The sequence below is a fragment of the Dermochelys coriacea genome, chromosome 11 (genome assembly GCF_009764565.3).
Source record: "Dermochelys coriacea isolate rDerCor1 chromosome 11, rDerCor1.pri.v4, whole genome shotgun sequence".
Lineage (NCBI taxonomy): Eukaryota > Metazoa > Chordata > Testudines > Dermochelyidae > Dermochelys > Dermochelys coriacea.
Window position 1 is genome coordinate 79,742,708 of NC_050078.2, and position 16,871 is coordinate 79,759,578.

At 52.4% G+C, this 16,871-nt stretch overlaps 2 protein-coding genes and 1 long non-coding RNA gene across 4 annotated transcripts; all 3 read right to left on the bottom strand.

The window, feature by feature from the left end:
- On the bottom strand, positions 1–7,221 carry LOC122458235. Of its 2 annotated transcripts, XR_006278155.1 has the most exons (5): positions 7,120–7,221; positions 3,902–4,004; positions 3,356–3,430; positions 2,361–2,514; positions 1–1,087 (listed from the first exon to the last, which is right to left on the bottom strand). It is a non-coding gene; the product is annotated as an uncharacterized LOC122458235 (long non-coding RNA). The 2 variants fall into 2 exon arrangements; XR_006278154.1 differs by lacking the exon at positions 7,120–7,221 and having other exon boundaries at positions 3,902–4,116.
- LOC122458233 (maestro heat-like repeat family member 5) lies at positions 4,224–6,930 on the bottom strand. The gene is made up of 4 exons (XM_043505854.1): positions 6,808–6,930; positions 6,439–6,680; positions 5,566–5,721; positions 4,224–4,498 (listed from the first exon to the last, which is right to left on the bottom strand). Exons 1-4 carry the CDS (start codon positions 6,866–6,868, stop codon positions 4,496–4,498), a joined length of 462 nt encoding a protein of 153 aa, XP_043361789.1. The 5' UTR covers positions 6,869–6,930; the 3' UTR covers positions 4,224–4,495.
- A 135-nt stretch (positions 7,222–7,356) lies between the features above and the next one.
- On the bottom strand, positions 7,357–16,702 carry LOC122458232 (maestro heat-like repeat family member 5). Its single transcript, XM_043505853.1, has 8 exons — positions 16,494–16,702; positions 14,855–15,004; positions 13,445–13,599; positions 11,768–11,894; positions 10,276–10,465; positions 8,187–8,324; positions 7,922–8,039; positions 7,357–7,389 (listed from the first exon to the last, which is right to left on the bottom strand). The coding sequence occupies exons 1-5, from the start codon at positions 16,500–16,502 to the stop codon at positions 10,358–10,360; spliced, it is 549 nt and encodes a 182-aa protein (XP_043361788.1). The 5' UTR covers positions 16,503–16,702; the 3' UTR covers positions 7,357–7,389; positions 7,922–8,039; positions 8,187–8,324; positions 10,276–10,357.
- Between the last annotated feature and the right edge of the window lie 169 nt (positions 16,703–16,871).

Genomic DNA, 16,871 nt, shown 5'->3' on the forward strand with positions numbered 1-16,871 from the left:
GGTCCCATGGCTGAAACTAAATAACTGCCCTTAGCCTCAGGGTGGTATGGCCTTATGGCCAGAGTCAAAATGGCTGCCCTCCCACTCAGGGCTGTGTGGACCAACACCCAGAGTCAGTGCAGCAGTCCTCTCCGTTGGGGCTGTACGGCCCAAAGAAAAGAGTCCGTGTGGCTGTCCTCTATGGCGGGGCTCTGTGGCCCAACAGCCAGAGTCCGTGTGGCCATCCTCTTCACCGGGGCTGTGTGGCCCAATGGCCAGAGTCCGTGTAGCTGTCCTCTCCGTCACGGCTGTGTGGCCCAACAACCAGAGTCCTTGCGGCTGCCCTCTCGATCGGGGCTGTGTGGCCCAATGGCCAGAGTCCGTGCAGCCATCCTTCAGTGCCGGGCTGTTTGGCTGAGAGTTCAGAGACAAGATGGTTGCCCCTCCTCTTGGGGCTGTGCAGTCTAGTGGCACACTGGGGAGGTGGGCGGCCACTCACGGATGGATGGCAGCCAGGGCAGGGGGACCCAGACTCTCCTTACTCCCCCTTGCCCTAGCCCAGGGCCTTGTCCATGGCCAATGTGTTTGCTATTGAGTCAGTGGGGATCCAACCAGAACATGCTGATGTCACTCAGCATGACAATGGCTAGTTCACCCAGGTTACTTCCTACAAGATGTCTCTAGGCCATGGGCTGGGTGTCTCAGGGCTCCCAGCATGGGAAACTCCCAGAGACTCCGATCTCCCTTGCACGTCTGCAGGCACCTGGGGACTCGGCTGGGTCTCGACGCCTTGGGGCTCTGCAGTCAGGGGCTTCAGCTGCTTCTGGACTGGAGCCTACAGAGTGCATCCTCCATTTTCAGCAGTCTGCCTAGCCTGAGCTGAGCTGCTCCCTTTCACACGGGTGCTCCAGTTGGAGCATGTCCGGCAGGGCTGGGGAGGGGCTTGGCTTCCTCCGCCTAGACTGTGGGGTTATGTGGGGTTGGTACACCCTGGCACATGCTGCTCTGCCTCTTCTGTCTCCTCATTCCCATGCAACAGCTGCTTTGCCATCTCACAAGAGATGGGATCAGTGGTGGGCTCAATTGGCTCCTGTTCGCCTCTAGATGTCTGGAAGAGGGAGAAAGGGCAGGAACACAAATTAGAAAAACAAAACCTTCAAGCAGGGTAGTTTTCCATAGTACAAAAGCACCCCACTTTGCTAATGTTCATTTGCAACTTCCCTGAGAGCTGGCATTTCTTAAAGAGAGCACCCAACCCCCCGCAACCTCCACTACCCTGGGGGCGAGCAATGCTTAAAGGGAGTCTGGGAGAATTTCTCCTCTCTCTGCCTGGCTCTGATGAGTGAGGGAATCACATGCGAGAAGCTGTGTGAATGTAGGGCTCTATGCAGAGGAATGAGATGTCCTACATGGAGCCCAAAGGTGGGGTTGTCCTGACTCTGCAATAACTTCATTATAGGGAGAGAGTGTCAGAGATCAGCTCCAGAGTGCTGCCCTGTAACAGTGTGTGGGAATGGGGCAGAAGTGGGGAAATGATGGACTCATGACAGGAGGAGGGCTAAGGGGGCCCCCATGCTGCAGTGACTAAACCCCTGTGTGCTGCGTTCCAGCCGGGTCATCTCTGCCTGGCTGGGGTAGGGGCGAGGCAGCTCTGCGCGCTGCTCTTCCTGTCCGTCCCCCAGCCACGTCGCCGCGACGAGCACCGTACTGGGAACCTCTGCCCTGGGGGCTGCTCTTGCCTATAGGGCTTTGCACCCCCCCCCCCCGCAGTTCCCATTGGCCAGGAATTGTTGAATTGTTAATCCAGCCCTGGCCCTACTCCCCAGCCTGTTCCACTCCTGCTCTTGACTCATGACTCCGGCTCCAACTCTTGGCTCCCCTCGGCTCGACCTCCACCTCTCTGACCACTAGACCCCACCAACACTGCTCCAACCACTGGGCCCAACCATCTGTGCTTTGGTTTCTGACACCAGCGATATGTAGGGGTCGTTCACCTCACTGCTTTCCATGTGTATGGCCCTGCCTTGGTCAGCGCTGGTTTTCATCTGCCATTGTGCTGCCCAGTCACATGGCTTGATTAGAACTTCTTCAAAGTCTTCTCTAGGCTGATTAATCTGCATAATTTTGTGTCATCTGCCAATATCCACCTCGTTGCTCAGCCCCGGTTCCAAACATAAGAACATAAGAAAGGCCAGACTGGGTCAGAGCAAAGGTCCATCTAGCTCAGTATCCTGCCTACTGACAGTGGCCAATGCCAAGTGCCCCAGAGGGAATGAACGGACAGGAATCATCCAGTGATCCATGCCCTGTTGCCTAACTCCAGTTTCCTGCAAACAGACGATAGGGACACCAAAAAGTTGATAAGCGTCTGGTGTACGTACCATAGCAGGACAAAAAGGTCTTCTGTGTCGGTCCCGGTTCCCTAGTCGAATGCAGAACCCGACATGAGATTTACAAGCTTCTGCAACCATTTATAATGTCTGCTGAGGATGTACCACGTGGTCCTGTCTGATTTCAAAGGCACTTCCTGAAAAGCTGAAACAGAGGAAACGGGTTGAAAACCCCATGGTGCTGATGTGACTGATGCCTAGGAAACCTCCCCTTCAGATGGCCATTGCCCCATGCTATTAGCAACCCAAGATTCTAAGGGCACAAGAACAATAACACAGCTACTCCGAAAATAGCCCTGGACAGAGAGGAGACCCCATTCTTGTGTAACTTCCCCCTGTGCTGGCATACACTCGTACACACACCCGTACACACAGATGGTTGGGGGCACTTGTTCTTTCGATGGAACAGGAAAGTGACAGCAGCAGTGGCATTAAACCATCAAACATTTAGGCCGAGAGGGAAAGGGAATTAGGCTCCTAATGTCTACTGAAATCCTTTGTTGCCCTGTGCCTTCATTCCTGAAGAGGTCACAGGGAAAAGCGTTTCCCATATGCACTCATGGGATTTCCTATGAGCTGATAACCAATCTGGGAGTGAAGTTCCCTGGCCTGCAATCACTCCATTACAGGGAGGGCAGGTGATGAATCTTTCCCTATAGAGGGTAATCGTCCTCATCATCATCCTTAATAACAATGGTTCTTTTCAATTCCGTCAGGCCTTCCTTTAGAGACTTTCTGACCTTGATGAAGAGAGTTTCCCCACGCAGCTCTAAGGCTACGTCTATACTAGGGGCTAGGGATGGAATTCCCCTGCTCCCATACACATACTGTGGTACCTCAATGAGGCTCGCATGACCATCCTTCTTCCTTAAACGCTGTCCTTAGACAGAGAGGGACCTGTGTCCACATTCAAACCTGTGTTTGGGCCCTGTGCTGCACCCCTGGACTTCCTACAGAGGCACAAACACACAGCGGTATTTCCTTACCGTCATACAGGAGGGAGATGTCATCTTCATTCACTGTTTCAGACAACAAATTGCAGTAATGGCGGATAGTATTTCCTAGACATACAATGAATACAATGGATCTCATTACAAATCCTTCGCTGAAAACTGCTAAAGATGCAGCCATTCCCCCAAGACAGCCCTTCGGAAATTAAATACATTCCTCACTTCTGTTCACAAAGCACATTAGATAAAGCATCAGCTGCCCAGAAGTTACTGAGAAGCTGATTTCCAAAGGAGATTGAATTCACATCAAACCAGCATGATGTAAATTCAATGTCCCTTAGGCGCAGCCAAAGAGTTGTTGTGGGCAGGGGAAGTTGGTGCAGTCGATACAGCTAAGTTGCTCCCTTCATCTTGGAATACATGTTAATTCTCTCTCTCTCTTTCACACACACACACACACACACACACACACACACACCCCGTTTTAGGATTCTGGCGCTGTCAGAGGGAACAGAGCAGGAGTCTAGAAAAGGGCTTTGAAGGAAACATTTAAAAAAGCTCAAGTGAATTTGCTCTGCTTACCAATGAACAAGGCTGCAGAATGTCTTATTGTTGTCTGTGAGCTTTCCAGCTACTCTAGGGCCTGGAACAGGAATTTGGGGATGTGGCTCTTGTTGTTCTGCATCTAGGAAGTAAGAAGGAAGAAATGCACAATATACAAATGACATGTTCTTCCCACAGCGAATAGTCCAGGAAAGCCAAAGCATATAGCCAGGGCATGGCAACCGCCAATATAAACCCATACATCATAGCAGCACCTCTCTAACGTTACTCTTGTGTTCTCCAGAACCTCAGCTTTCATTTTAAAAGACAAAAGTTTGGAGGTCTGACAGTTGGGGGAAAAATGTCAACAATGTGAACGGATTGTAACTCCTGCAGAAATGAACCAGCAGAGAGCCTGGAATAGAGTCTTGCAACCCGACCGAAGCGGATGGGTATTCATGGTGTGGGGTTAGAAAGGTCTCCCTCAAGTCCCCATTCACCACTCTCAAGGCACAAGCACTTCCAGACACACTTCGAGAGCTGTGAGGAGCCATCCCAGGCCATGCTGCAGAACAGCCTCTTCAAATGAGCCCAGCCGAGAAACACTGCGCAGCGGAAGAGCGTCAGTTTACATCACTGCAAGGGAAGGGGGGACCAAGAGGGTTCTCACTGAGAGAGGGATAGTCTGGGGGACATCGAGCCTTCCCCGTCCCTTGTTCTCCTGCTTTTCATACTAGTGGAGATTCCTGTAATTTGTTCGCTACAGGACTGTGCTCAGGAGAGGAAACTGAGAATTGGCTGGAGAGAGCCAGAGCCGTCCCGTCCTTTGGATGGTTTGGAGCGGTTGCCCAGGGCCCCGCATTTTGGGGGGCTCCACACTTCAGGGGGACGCAGGACCTGGGCCATGCCGGGGCCAGCAGCAGTACTCCTGGCCCCGCTACACTATGCCCCACCTTGCTGACTCACAGCATAGCTCGGCAGAGGAGGGGGTGGGAATTTGGGGGAATGGGAGGAATGAGGGTGAGGCGGGGGCAGAGCAGGGGCAGAAAGAGGTGGGGTGGGGGGTGGGGCCTGGGGCAGAATGTGGGGGTTGTCCCGGGCCCAGCGCCCCTCGATGGACCCCCCTGGAAAGAGTCATAAGAGATCTCCACAGCTCAGTCCTTCTGCACAAAGAGACTGTATGAGAGTGTGAGTCAGCTTTGGGATCCCAAAGAGTCTGACCAAAGGAGCCCCCAGATCAGGCTTCCCTCTACATCCCAGTTGGCCCAACAAAAGAGGCAACATCCGGTGAATGTTGGGAAGCTAGGACCTGGAGAAGTTCTCTCAGGAGCTCCAGGGAAGAAGACAGGGCAGCTGCACCCACTTTCCAGAAGGCTGTGGGCATATATCAGCTCCCTGAACGGAAGGGGCATGGACAGATCTTTGCTCCCTTTTCTTTTGCTGCCTCTTGTTGTGAATCTTTGGATGCAGCAGCCCAAAGGCCTGAGGCCTGTCTTTGCAATAGAGACTCAGGACTCTTTCCCAGAAGAAGGCTTTTCTTCCAAATTGTGCTGTGAGGATGGATGAGGCACTAGGCTCCAGCATGGAGTGAAGCAGGGAGGAGAAGACTCTGCTTGGGCAAGGGGCTCTGGCGATGAATGGAGAGCGGGTCCCAGGGGATTCTGGCTCTTTGCTCTTAAGGAAATAATGACTGTGGCACTTACCAGTGTCACAATCTCATCCTGGTCTTCAAGATGCAGCAGCAGTGGGAGCAAGCAGTGGATGATTTCCTGCTGCACGAGGGGTTTGTCTGGGTCCTGCACCCTGCTCACCATGTTGCCAAGCAGTAAAATGGCAGCTGAGCACACACTGTCCCTCTCCTGGCAATGACACACAGGGGGTGGGGACGCCCGGTTAAAGCCAGGCAGTATCAGAGCATAACGCGACAGAGTCATAATCTGCCCGCTGCTCCGGCTCCCCCTGTGTGAATGGACTTGGCTGGCGGGAGCAGGGAGGCCACCGGGCCAGCGCCATAGACATCTCTACAGGGCCTGAGACACTGTGCAGGACAGTGCAGCCCCAGGGTGTCCCAGAGGCAGTTTCTGTCTGGAGAGCACAGAACCCCAGAACCCTAGAAGATTAGGGGAGAGGGAGGGAAGTCTGCTGGAGACTGGTCTGGGGAAGGAGAGAAGCAGCTGCTGGAGCCTTGCAGGGATTCGCAGCTACAAAACACAGCATTTCTTTTGCTCTTCGGTGCCCCCGAGAACCGGGCCATTCCTGACTCACTTCTTTCCTGCAGAGAATCTCCACCTCTTTGGGGTCCTATGTTCTCCAGACAGCTGGTCATCTGCCCAGTGCCAGGCCCCCTCTCCCCCAGGCCAGGCTGCAGAAGGGGCTGGGAGCCTGTCGCTGAGGCTGAGCTTTGCCAAGAAGAGCTCTGACAGGGAGGTGGCTCAGCAGGAGATTGGCGGGGGCACTCCTTGGAGGCTCCATGGAAGGCTTGAGGGGCGGGAGGAAGCGGATGGGGAGAGAGAGACAAGGGCATCAGAGACAGGTGGAGGGGGGGAATGGGCTTATCCTGGGGTTCCAAGCCTTACATCATCAATGAAGGGGCGAAGGCTGACTGCAATGTCCTGGGAGATGGAGCCAAGCCCCTCCCTCTTGAGGAGGTAGATGATGTCTCCAGCTTTATGCATGGCCTCCTTGACACACCCTCCATCCCGGTCATAAAACATGGCCACAGTTCCTGGCAGCTGGGCCCGTAACAATCTCACCTGCAGGAATGAAGAAGGCAACTCATTGCTATCCGGGGTGACAGCCTGGAGCACATGCTGGACCACTCCCAAATGCATCCGATGAAGTGAGCTGTAGCTCACGAAAGCTTATGCTCTAATAAATTTGTTAGTCTCTAAGGTGCCACAAGTCCTCCTTTTCTTTTTGCGAATACAGACTAACACGGCTGCTACTCTGAATCCCACCTAGGAGAAACCACGGATGGCACAGCCCCCCAACGGGGCAGAAAGTCATTCTCCTGTCACTCTGTGCCAGCTGCTCACTGTAACCTTTGTCTTTGGTCTCCCCACCTCCCACATTACATCACATCTGCAATCAGGGGTCAGCTCACGGGAGAAGGGAGCATGTCATGCCTTGATTTGCTCAGTAAAGCACCTCCAACATGTAGTATTGTGTGTTAAACAACAAGGTTTGTGTGGGGATCTCGCTCTCATGTCCGAGCTATTTGAGAGACATCGATCCCCTGGGCAATCCACGCCTCTCACCTTTTCTGGCTGGAGCACAATACTGCCAAGGCCTCACAGACTGAGCCTCTGTATGACGGGATTTGTGTCTTTGGTCCATTCCATGAGCTGCGCCCGGAGCTCTGATTTTGTCAGCACTGTCAAAAAGAAAAGGAGTACTTGTGGCACCTTAGAGACTAACAAATTTATTAGAGCATAAGCTTTCGTGAGCTACAGCTCACTTCATCGGGATGCATTTGGTGGAAATACTGTACTGTACAGTACTGTGTCAATGGAAGGACTCTGGAGAAACTGGAAAGAGCCAAATCAACATCAGGTTGAGGAGCAGAGGTTTTCCTGTGGGGTCTGTTCCCTGGGCAGTCGTCTTTACCAAATGGCCACTTACTCCCATGCAAAGTCTCTGGTGTGTAGGGAGCCAGTTGCTGCTGTTTCAGGTGGTTCATTCCCAAAAGTTGGACTAATGCACAAGTCACAAATCAACCCCTAGGGAAAGAGGTGTCTCCAGGCCTCATTGAGTGCCATGTAGAGACCCCTGGGACAGAAGAAAAGCAGAACCCCAGGAAAAGGTGAGGAGAGAAGCAAGGCCTTGGGGCACTGGAGAAACATCCCCTCTTGTCATATAATCCCATCGAGGCACATCCAGCCAGGAGCAATCTCACCCTGTCTCTCCCTCCCTCTCTTTGCCATGCCCCACAACCATCCATGTGCGGAGAGGAGCTAGCTGGTGGTAAGGCTGCTGAGCTGCTGACAATGTGCCCAGAGCTTACTGGCCTGAGCTGCTCTCCAGAAAACCCCCTTGTGCTTGTCAACTAAGGAATCTCACCTCAGTGCAGAAAGCCATGGCGATCGTTCTCTGCTCCTCCTCCCTCTCACTCTGGACGATGGTGATTGCCTCTCTGAAAACTGCAGGGAGCTGAGGGATCTCAAACTCGATCATGGCTCTGGAACATGGAACAGAAAGACCCTTGTGATTTTCAAGTTCTTCTCTAGTTGCTGGGCTGAGCTGGCAGCCTGGAACAGAGGAATATTTCCCATGGAAATCCCATTCCCAAAAGAGACCCAGTGAGGAGGAAACTTTGGGCTCCTACCTTGCAATCAGGCCAACACCCTGTGAGTAGTAATATCGGGAGGCTATCATGTCCCAACCCTGCTGAAACTGGATGATGGCAAATTCCTTCTAGTAGCCGGACATGGAGAAAAGAGTCTTCACAGCCTCCACTGACGTGCTAAAGAGAAAAAAATACCAGTGTCAGGCAACGAGATCAGCCCCGGCATGGCAAATCTGCACAAGCCCTGGGACACACAGCATGGTTAGCAGAAGCTAGCCTCCCCGAGGATAGATCCAGTGTGATATCATGGTGCTTCCCTCCCCAATGGGCCCTGTCTACACTGCAGTTTCATTGAGTTTCTAACCAATTAGTAAAAAGAAAAGGAGTACTTGTGGCACTTTAGAGACTAACAAATTTATTAGAGCATAAGCTTTTGTGAGCTACAGCTCACTTCATCGGATGCATTTGGTGGAAAAAACAGAGGGGAGATTGATATACACACACAGAGAACATGAAACAATGGGTTTATCATACACACTGTAAGGAGAGTGATCACTTAAGATGAGCCATCACCAGCAGCGGGGGGGGGGGGGGGGGGGAAGGAGGAAAACCTTTCATGGTGACAAGCAAGGTAGGCTATTTCCAGCAGTTAACAAGAATATCTGAGGAACAGTGGGGGGTGGGGTGGGGGAAGGGAGAAATAACATGGGGAAATAGTTTTACTTTGTGTAATGACTCATCCATTCCCAGTCTCTATTCAAGCCTAAGTTAATTGTATCCAGTTTGCAAATTAATTCCAATTCAGCAGTCTCTTGTTGGAGTCTGTTTTTGAAGCTTTTTTGTTGAAGTATAGCCACTCTTAGGTCTGTGATCGAATGACCAGAGAGATTGAAGTGTTCTCCAACTGGTTTTTGAATGTTATAATTCTTGACGTCTGATTTGTGTCCATTTATTCTTTTACGTAGAGACTGTCCAGTTTGACCAATGTACATGGCAGAGGGGCATTGCTGGCACATGATGGCATATATCACATTGGTAGATGCGCAGGTGAACGAGCCTCTGATAGTGTGGCTGATGTGATTAAGCCCTATAATGGTGTCCCCTGAATAGATATGTGGACAGAGTTGGCAATGGGCTTTGTTGCAAGGAAAGCTTCCTGGGTTAGTGGTTCTGTTGTGTGGTGTGTGGTTGCTGGTGAGTATTTGCTTCAGATTGGGGGGCTGTCTGTAAGCAAGGACTGGCCTGTCTCCCAAGATCTGTGAGAGTGATGGGTCGTCCTTCAGGATAGGTTGTAGATCCTTGAGGATGCGTTGGAGAGGTTTTAGTTGGGGGCTGAAGGTGATGGCTAGTGGCGTTCTGTTATTTTCTTTGTTGGGCCTGTCCTGTAGTAGGTAATTTCTGGGTACTCTTCTGGCTCTGTCAATCTGTTTCTTCACTTCAGCAGGTGGGTATTGTAGTTGTAGGAATGCATGATAGAGATCTTGTGACACTGTGGCTTCTTAAGATGGTTGGTGTCATCACTCACTGCGGCTGAATATTTGATTCTTTATTGCAACAGGTAACAGGACTCAAGCAGGCATGTGGGGTCAGATCCTTAGTTAGTGTAAGCGAGCAAAGCTATGTCAGTTTACACCACTTGAGGTGTCTTCTGGTGCTCTGGTTTTCCCTGTATAATGGAAAGGGAATGTATAGGGAAGCCCCTAACTGTGCCCACAGAACCAGTTGAACTGGTCCCTCTTCCTCCTGTCTGTCTGTGATGCTGACATCCTGCAGGGCCTGGCCCCATGTGCTGCTGGTGTGGCTCTGTCCGCGTTTGTGGACAGAGGCCCACAGATTTGCTCAGCAGGCAGTGATAAAAGCACTGACACTTTGGCGGGTGGCACATGTGGTCGGATGCACAAACATGACTGTTGCCGGAATGTGTAGGGAAAGCAGCGGGCCTGTGGATGGAGTCAGATGAGCGAGTGTGACTCACAAGAACACACGGCTCTCAACCCTTTTCCCTCAAGAGAGACCTGCACCGAACTGAGCCTGGGCTAACGACAGCACCCGAACAACTGATGGCCATGAACAGACCCCATGTGTCTAGCAGAACAAATCTGTTCTTCCTTTTCCTTTCAGTTATTACCTTAGGGGACTGAGGCAGCTGGATCCCTCCTCGGGGCTGGATGTCTCGCTGGCCGTGTAGGTCCCTGGCAAGTGCAGATCCATCACATACTGCACTTGCCTGATACAGAGGATGAGCAGCTGGGGATACATTTCCAGGATGGCTTCTCGGTATCCCCATAGGAAAGGACCTCGTAAATGGTCTTCATTGCCTGGAGTGGGGAAAGAATTTCACTCAACTATCCCAATCTGCCCCCTGACCCCATTGCCATTCACTGTTGTCCTTTTGTCATGTCTTATTTCCTCTCCAGCGTGTTACAAAGGAGGATTGGCTCCTGAGAGGGGAGGAGACATTTGGAAGCTCCTGAACCTTCCCCCATTCCTGGAATGGAAGCAGGATGGAACCTTATGGAAAGATCAGAAGAGTCTGGATGACGTTATTCCCCGTTATTTCTCTTAATGGTGCAGACCCTGTGCTTTGGCTTTCCAGCCGCGACTGGACGGGCTGAAACCATCCTGAGGAGATGCGTTCTCATAGGCCCAGTGTTTCTAGCCCAGTCAAAAGTACTGGACATCTCAAGATCCCATGCTGGGAAGATTTCTAGTCACAGTTTACAAAGCCAGAAACCTGGATACTTCCAAGAGACTCCCAAACTGCACCTGTTCACTAACGGACCATCTAAAGCAGAAGACAACTGAGCCAGGGTACCAACAGATAAACCACTTAAGATCTGTAACTTTTACCTGGGGGAAACTTTATTTACACCTCTTTGGTTTGATTGGAGGTGGCCAGGACACACTAAGGTCTGTTCTACACGACAGAGTTAGGTCAACACAAGGCCACTCATGCAGCATCACCCTAACTATGGAATTTCCTTCTCATTGGCAGAACTGCCCCTCAGTGCCAAATTAATAACTCCACCTCCACAAGGGGCAGAGAGTCCAAGTCAATGCAGTTAGGTCAATGCAGTGTCAGTGTAGACACCGTGTTGTTTAGGTCAACTGACTCTCAGGAGCCTTCCAACAATGCCCCACCCTGACCGAATAATCGAGACAAGTGCTTCTGGTGAGGACGTGCACTGCTGACACCAGGGCTGGCTCCAGCTTTTTTGCTGCCCCAAGCGGAGAAGGAAAAAAAAAAAAAGAAAAACCCGATTGAGCTGCCACCAAAGTGCCGCTGAAGAGGAAGAGCGGGAATGAAGGACCCGCTGCCAAATTCCGCCGAAGACCCGGACGTGCTGCCCCAACTTTCTATTGGTTGTCCCAGGCACCTGTTTCCTTTGCTAGCACCTGGAGCCGGCCCTGGCTGACACAAGCAGCGAAGTGCAGACCCACACAAGGGATGGAATTGCTGTGGCGGCTGTATGCCGAGGGAAGTTGGGTCAGTTGAATTGTGTAGTGGAGCTGTGGCCTGAAGCTCAAAAGGGGTGAAGCTCACACACACACACACACAAAGATGCACCATCCTCCCTGCAGTGGCGGGTTCACAAAGTGACATCTCAAATCTCACTTACAGCCAGAGACACATTGCCGCTCTTCTCCTCCCGGCGTCTCTGCTGGAGGTTATCCAGCAGCTGCTGCAGCATCTCCCTGGTGAGCTGTGGTTCTTCACCCAAGGCCTTCCACAACTCAATGGCACATCTGCAGATTCAGAAACAGAAGTCAGACCCTTTTGCCCTCCCCAGGGAGAGGCTTGCAATGTAGGCAGGAAAGGTGTCTCTCAGAGGAGACACTGATTGGTGCGGGGAGGCTGAGGCTGGGCAAGACCCTACAGAGAACGTTGCATTTATTCCTTTCCCCTAATGGGTTATTGTTCCTGAAGCCAGCATCACTGCTTCCAAACAGCGACCATGAACTGACCACAGAGTGACCAACAAACTGCAGACCGCAAAATTCTGCTCTGTTACGCTAGGATCAGTCCTGAGAAACTTGCCTGACCTCATTGGAGTTACTCTGGCTATTTGGGGGTGTAACTGAGACCCAGCATTTGGCCAAGTGTCTCTAAGCACCTCAATCCTACTGCAGTGTGGTGGACACTGAATCAGACACTGAATCAGAACATGCCCTGATAGGAGAGGATTCAGGAGCTTGGAAGAGAAGATTGTACTGCCCATTGTGACAGAGATGGAAGGAAACTAGTATTGAAATCCCTCTTCTCTCTTCTCTCCACTCTTGCTGATCTAAGTGCTGCTGGTCCCCGCAGGCATCTGTAGAGGAAGACTGCAGATGGATCCAAAAGACTTCTCATTTGACTTCCAAGTTTGGTGAGGAAGGTCGGACATGCTGGTCAAGCACTGGGAACATTGAGAACTAGATTGGACAACTCAAGAGCAAATGGCCTGGAAGCAAGGTCTTCAGGAAGCTTGACTGAAATTCTGTGCCAATGCTGCCGAGTTTCTATAGCTTGTGAGCACAGCCCCTGGAAAGCACTGTGGCTGTTCCAAGGAATTCAACCCTGAAAGGTTTACAAATCAAACACTCAAAGAAATATGAAAACCAACACTGTATTCCTCTGGTAACTGGACCGGGTAGAAATTCAATTTTTTTCATGCTGCTCTTCAATTTGCTCTCCCATGTGACACAGATTTCTCTATGGGCAGTGCAGAACTGCATTGCAGAAGATGCCAAGGAAAGCCAGAGTTTTGATCTCTGGCTAGGGTCCAAGTTGGCTTTCACGGCCCCTAGGAACATGGGGATTGTGTTATAAACACCTCAGATTGATGACTCTGCAAAGTGATCAGCAATAACCAGCAGGACTCAGAGTTTACAACATATTGAGATGAAAAGAGGCACTCACTCCTCTCAGAGCTATTATTGCTGGCTGTCTGCAGACTCAGGCAGGCTCCACTGCATTTATACTCTGGTCATGTGTGGATGTTGAGTGAGCCTCAAAGTCATTTATTGGCCCTGTACTGGATCTGAAAGGAAGTGGGGTGACCCATAGAAATCAGGACAATGCTGGAATTCTCCAGAAAAGTGGCACGTCTCCATCCCAGGGAGGGCAGGAGGAGGGGTTGGCTCCTCAGGGTCTGGGCCTGGCCATCTCCTTTGAGGAAGCATGGACAGCTCTCTGCACAGCAGCAAACTCTCTCCAACTGTGTGAGCCCCATGGACCCTTCCCAGCCTGTGGCCTGTCAGTAGGAGCAGGAAGAGAAATAAGGGACTGAGGGGATAACAGAGCAGCTCCCTACCTGTGCGATGACAGCGTGTGAGCCACACAGGTTAGAACCACGTCCTGGGGGTGGGAGCGAGCCAGCAAGGCCGTTGCCCTCAGCGCTGCTTTTCTGGCTCTGGGATCACAGACGTTGTCGAACCAGATTAAGATCCCTCCCACGACGTCTCCAACCTGGAAGAATGCCAGGAAGTTGAGGGATGGATTTATCAATGAGTGGGCTCCTTCCAGGGGACCCCTCCTGGCAGCCCTGCAAGCCGCCTCTGACCTCAGTTGCCCATCTTGGCTCCTCCATAATCTAAAGAAAGCGGCTTTGACAAGTCCAGGAACCCCAGTCTTCCTGAGGTCTGGTTTAGCACCTTAAAGCTCAGAAACATAAACAAAACCTTCCCCAAAACCTTACAGTGGGCACAGCCCAAACTCCCCTGATGTCCCAGGGCCTTCCCTGCCCTCAGCCCTGCTCTCAAAGGCTTCCCTGCAGGAGCCTTTCCTAAGTCTCTGCATCTTCCTGTTGCTCTTTCTAGCACAATCAGTTCATCCAGACCGGGGTTCTCAACCTAGTTTCCATTGTGGGCCACATCCAATCCTACCTGTTTGGCCCTGAGGATGTCCCATGGGGCACAGCTCTGTGCAGATTGGGCCGCAGGTTGAGAACCACTGCTCCAGACCCCAGAGCCTACCCTAGAGATGGCAGGCCGGGCTAGTTGGATGGGGCGAGCCAGCTCCAGGCCCCAGCCCAAAGGAGAACCTCTGTACTGCGGAATTGTAAAACCTGCCGTAACAAATCTTAAAGCCAGCTCTCTAACCTCGGGCTCAGGCTATGGCACTAAGAACAGCAGTGTAGACATGGTGACTTGGGTTGGAGCCCAGGCTCTGAAGCTCCCCTCCTCCCTGGGCTTAAGAGATCAAGTTCCAGCCCAAGACCAGAAAAGTCTGCATTGCTGTTTTGGCCCCACAGTGCCAGCCCTGGGAGCCCAAGTCCATAGGCCCAGGAGACTTTAAGACTCCTGCTGCAGAGTTTGCAACACAGGGTAGACAGACCTGAAAGGGACAAGCCACCCCCTAGGGCTCTTTCATGAGGAATTGGTCATTGCTCTTGCCTCTCTCGAACAAGGAGCAGGAGCTACAACCCTGCGTGGAGGATTCTGTTGACCTGTTCTGCTAGGTGCTGCCTTGCCAGGGCTGGGGCTGTCACACACCTTCAGTGCGGCTGGGTGGTCCTCAGGGAAGTGTCAGAGCTCCAGCGGGCAGAGAACACTTTAAAAACCTGACGCTGCGGATCCCCGCGGCCAAGCGATGAATGGCAAGGGGCTGAGCCAACCTTCAAAGCACCATGCTCGTGTGTCCCAGGAACGGTTTCCTAGGAGAGGCAATTCTCCATCCCCCTCTCTGCGCAGCATCCCCCTGCCCCACTGCGGGCGTCTCTTACTCTCTCCATCTTGTCTCCGTGGAGAGATACGATGGTCCTCAGCTCCTCCTCTGCGGCTCTAAATCTCTCCAGGGTGGGTGTTGTCAGACCCTGCATGGCTGTCAGCAGCAGGGCGTGGAGCGGGGCTGAGGAAGGCTGCTCCCCGCGGGTCTGCAATGAACAGGGACAAAGCCTCTTGGGACTGAGTATTTCCCTAGGGCAGCTGCCCTGGAACCGTCTGTCCCCGGGGGAGGCTGGCAGCGCCGCGGGAGCCTGGAGACTCCGGCTGAGCCCTTTTCTTAAAAAGCCTCCACAGGTGCCAAGGTTTCCTCAGCCTTTTGTCCGCTCTCTGGCCCCTTCTCCTGAGAAGAGACGGGAGCCTCTCGGGCAGTGCTGGGACCCCAAGGGTCACCCCATTTCCTCCCTCGCTCACCCCTCCTCCCAGGAAGCCCAGCTATTGCTGAGAAAGCCTCAATGTCCTGCAAAGCCCATTTGAGTTGCTCCTTGAGTGTAGCTGAGGGGTCACTGGAGAACCTGCCCCATGTCCCATCCCACCCCGAGAGCCTGAGCAGATTGGCTCAGCAACTCTGGCAGCCCACAGTATCTGCGAGGAAAGGAATGAGAATAGGGCCCAAACAGAAACGGCCTCTCCCTTCCCCACCCCGCAGCGTGTGGTGCTGCCAGAAAACAGGCAGGAATCGCCGGCAGGAGAGAAAGTAGCTTAGACTGAAGGAGCGAGTTTGCCTGGCTGAAGAGAATCTCAAACCGTGGGCCTCTGGGGCCAGACCCCTGTGGGTCAGAACTCACTGGGCACAATGTTACTCTGGGGGCCTGGTTCCAGGGTCACCTAAACCCAGGGCCTTGGGTGCTGGAGGCCTTTTTCCTGGTGTCTCAGGGCACCCCCTGAGTATTACTGCAGCTGGCTTGTGTGGCGCTGGATTCGCAGCATCTGTCCTGGATGCCAGCAGCTGAGGACGCAGTAGAGCACACCGGAGTGGCAGACTCGCATACATACTCCAGCCCCCCGGCACGTCAGAAGCTCCCGGAATTGCAGACTTTTGTATGCGCTGCAGGGTGCTCTGTCACAAACAGCAAGAGTTACAAAGGCCTCTAGGTGCCTTTGTAACTCCGACACAGCCCAGATGTTGGTAGAAGGAATGGAACTTGGGATCTCAGTGCAGGAGCCTCTACCACATGAGCTAAAACCCAAGCGGCTGTTAGCTAAGGCTATAGAGCAGACTCATCTGTTCTGTTTGTTAGTGGTCCTGGTGCCACGAGATGGGCCAGAACACCACACCCAGGAGATATGTGGGTTACCCCTACAAGTGCAGGGATGGGCCTGGTATGATTTTCAGCAGTGCCTGTGTCCCATGGGAAGTGCATCAGGATCAGGCACCTGAGTCAGGCACGTCTGCGAATCCCACGAAGCATCTCTGTACTTCTTTAGGTGCCTAAACCCCCTTGTCAAACTGGGCCTCATTCAAGCAACCCAGAGAAACTCGGAAAGACTGGCTGGAGTTGATCACACTTCAAGAGTGTTTCTTTTCAGCTCCCTGTGCAAGGGGCAGGTAGTTCTCCTGTCAGAGATACCAGCTCCGGGAGATATTAACACACACAGCAAGGGGTGCTTGCCATTAGCACAGTCACAAAGCATCATTACTATTGTCATATGGAAGATGCTCGTTAATGAGGAGATGGGAGCGTGGTCTTCTTCCTGCTCTTCTGGGCTCCCTTTTTCCTACTTCTCCTTCCTCTCCCACGGATCCTTCTTCATCCCTGGAGCAGAAAGAAACATTCTTAACATTTTGCTTTTCCATGTCTTCTCCCTGGTTTCCAGAGGGTGGAAGTTGGGCACAGAGCCCTGAAGCGAATTGCCCCGGGTCAGACTGAAGGTTGTTGGTAGAGCTGGGCAGAGAACTCTGATCTCAGGGCTTTTACCAAACAAGGCTTCTTCTTACCTAGGGGCCGGTTTCTTGTCAATGATGTCGTCTACTCTTCCCCTCCCCTTGCACATCTTTCCCATCAGTGACGGGCAACA

What these genes read in the sequence shown, in the direction of transcription:
- LOC122458233 (XM_043505854.1), bottom strand. Translation starts at nt 6,868, where the DNA reads ATGACTTTCTGCCCCGTTGGGGGGCTGTGCCATCCGTGGTTTCTCCTA. An exon ending in TCTCCTAGGTGGGATTCAGA is followed by an intron (nt 6,681 to 6,807) that starts GTAGCAGCCGTG and finishes TGCATTTGGGAG; the next exon opens with TGGTCCAGCATGTGCTCCAG. An exon ending in TTCGCCCCTTCATTGATGAT is followed by an intron (nt 5,722 to 6,438) that starts GTAAGGCTTGGA and finishes TGTCATTGCCAG; the next exon opens with GAGAGGGACAGTGTGTGCTC.
- LOC122458232 (XM_043505853.1), bottom strand. An exon ending in ACGGAGACAAGATGGAGAGA is followed by an intron (nt 13,600 to 14,854) that starts GTAAGAGACGCC and finishes GCATTCTTCCAG; the next exon opens with GTTGGAGACGTCGTGGGAGG. An exon ending in CACACGCTGTCATCGCACAG is followed by an intron (nt 11,895 to 13,444) that starts GTAGGGAGCTGC and finishes CTGAATCTGCAG; the next exon opens with ATGTGCCATTGAGTTGTGGA.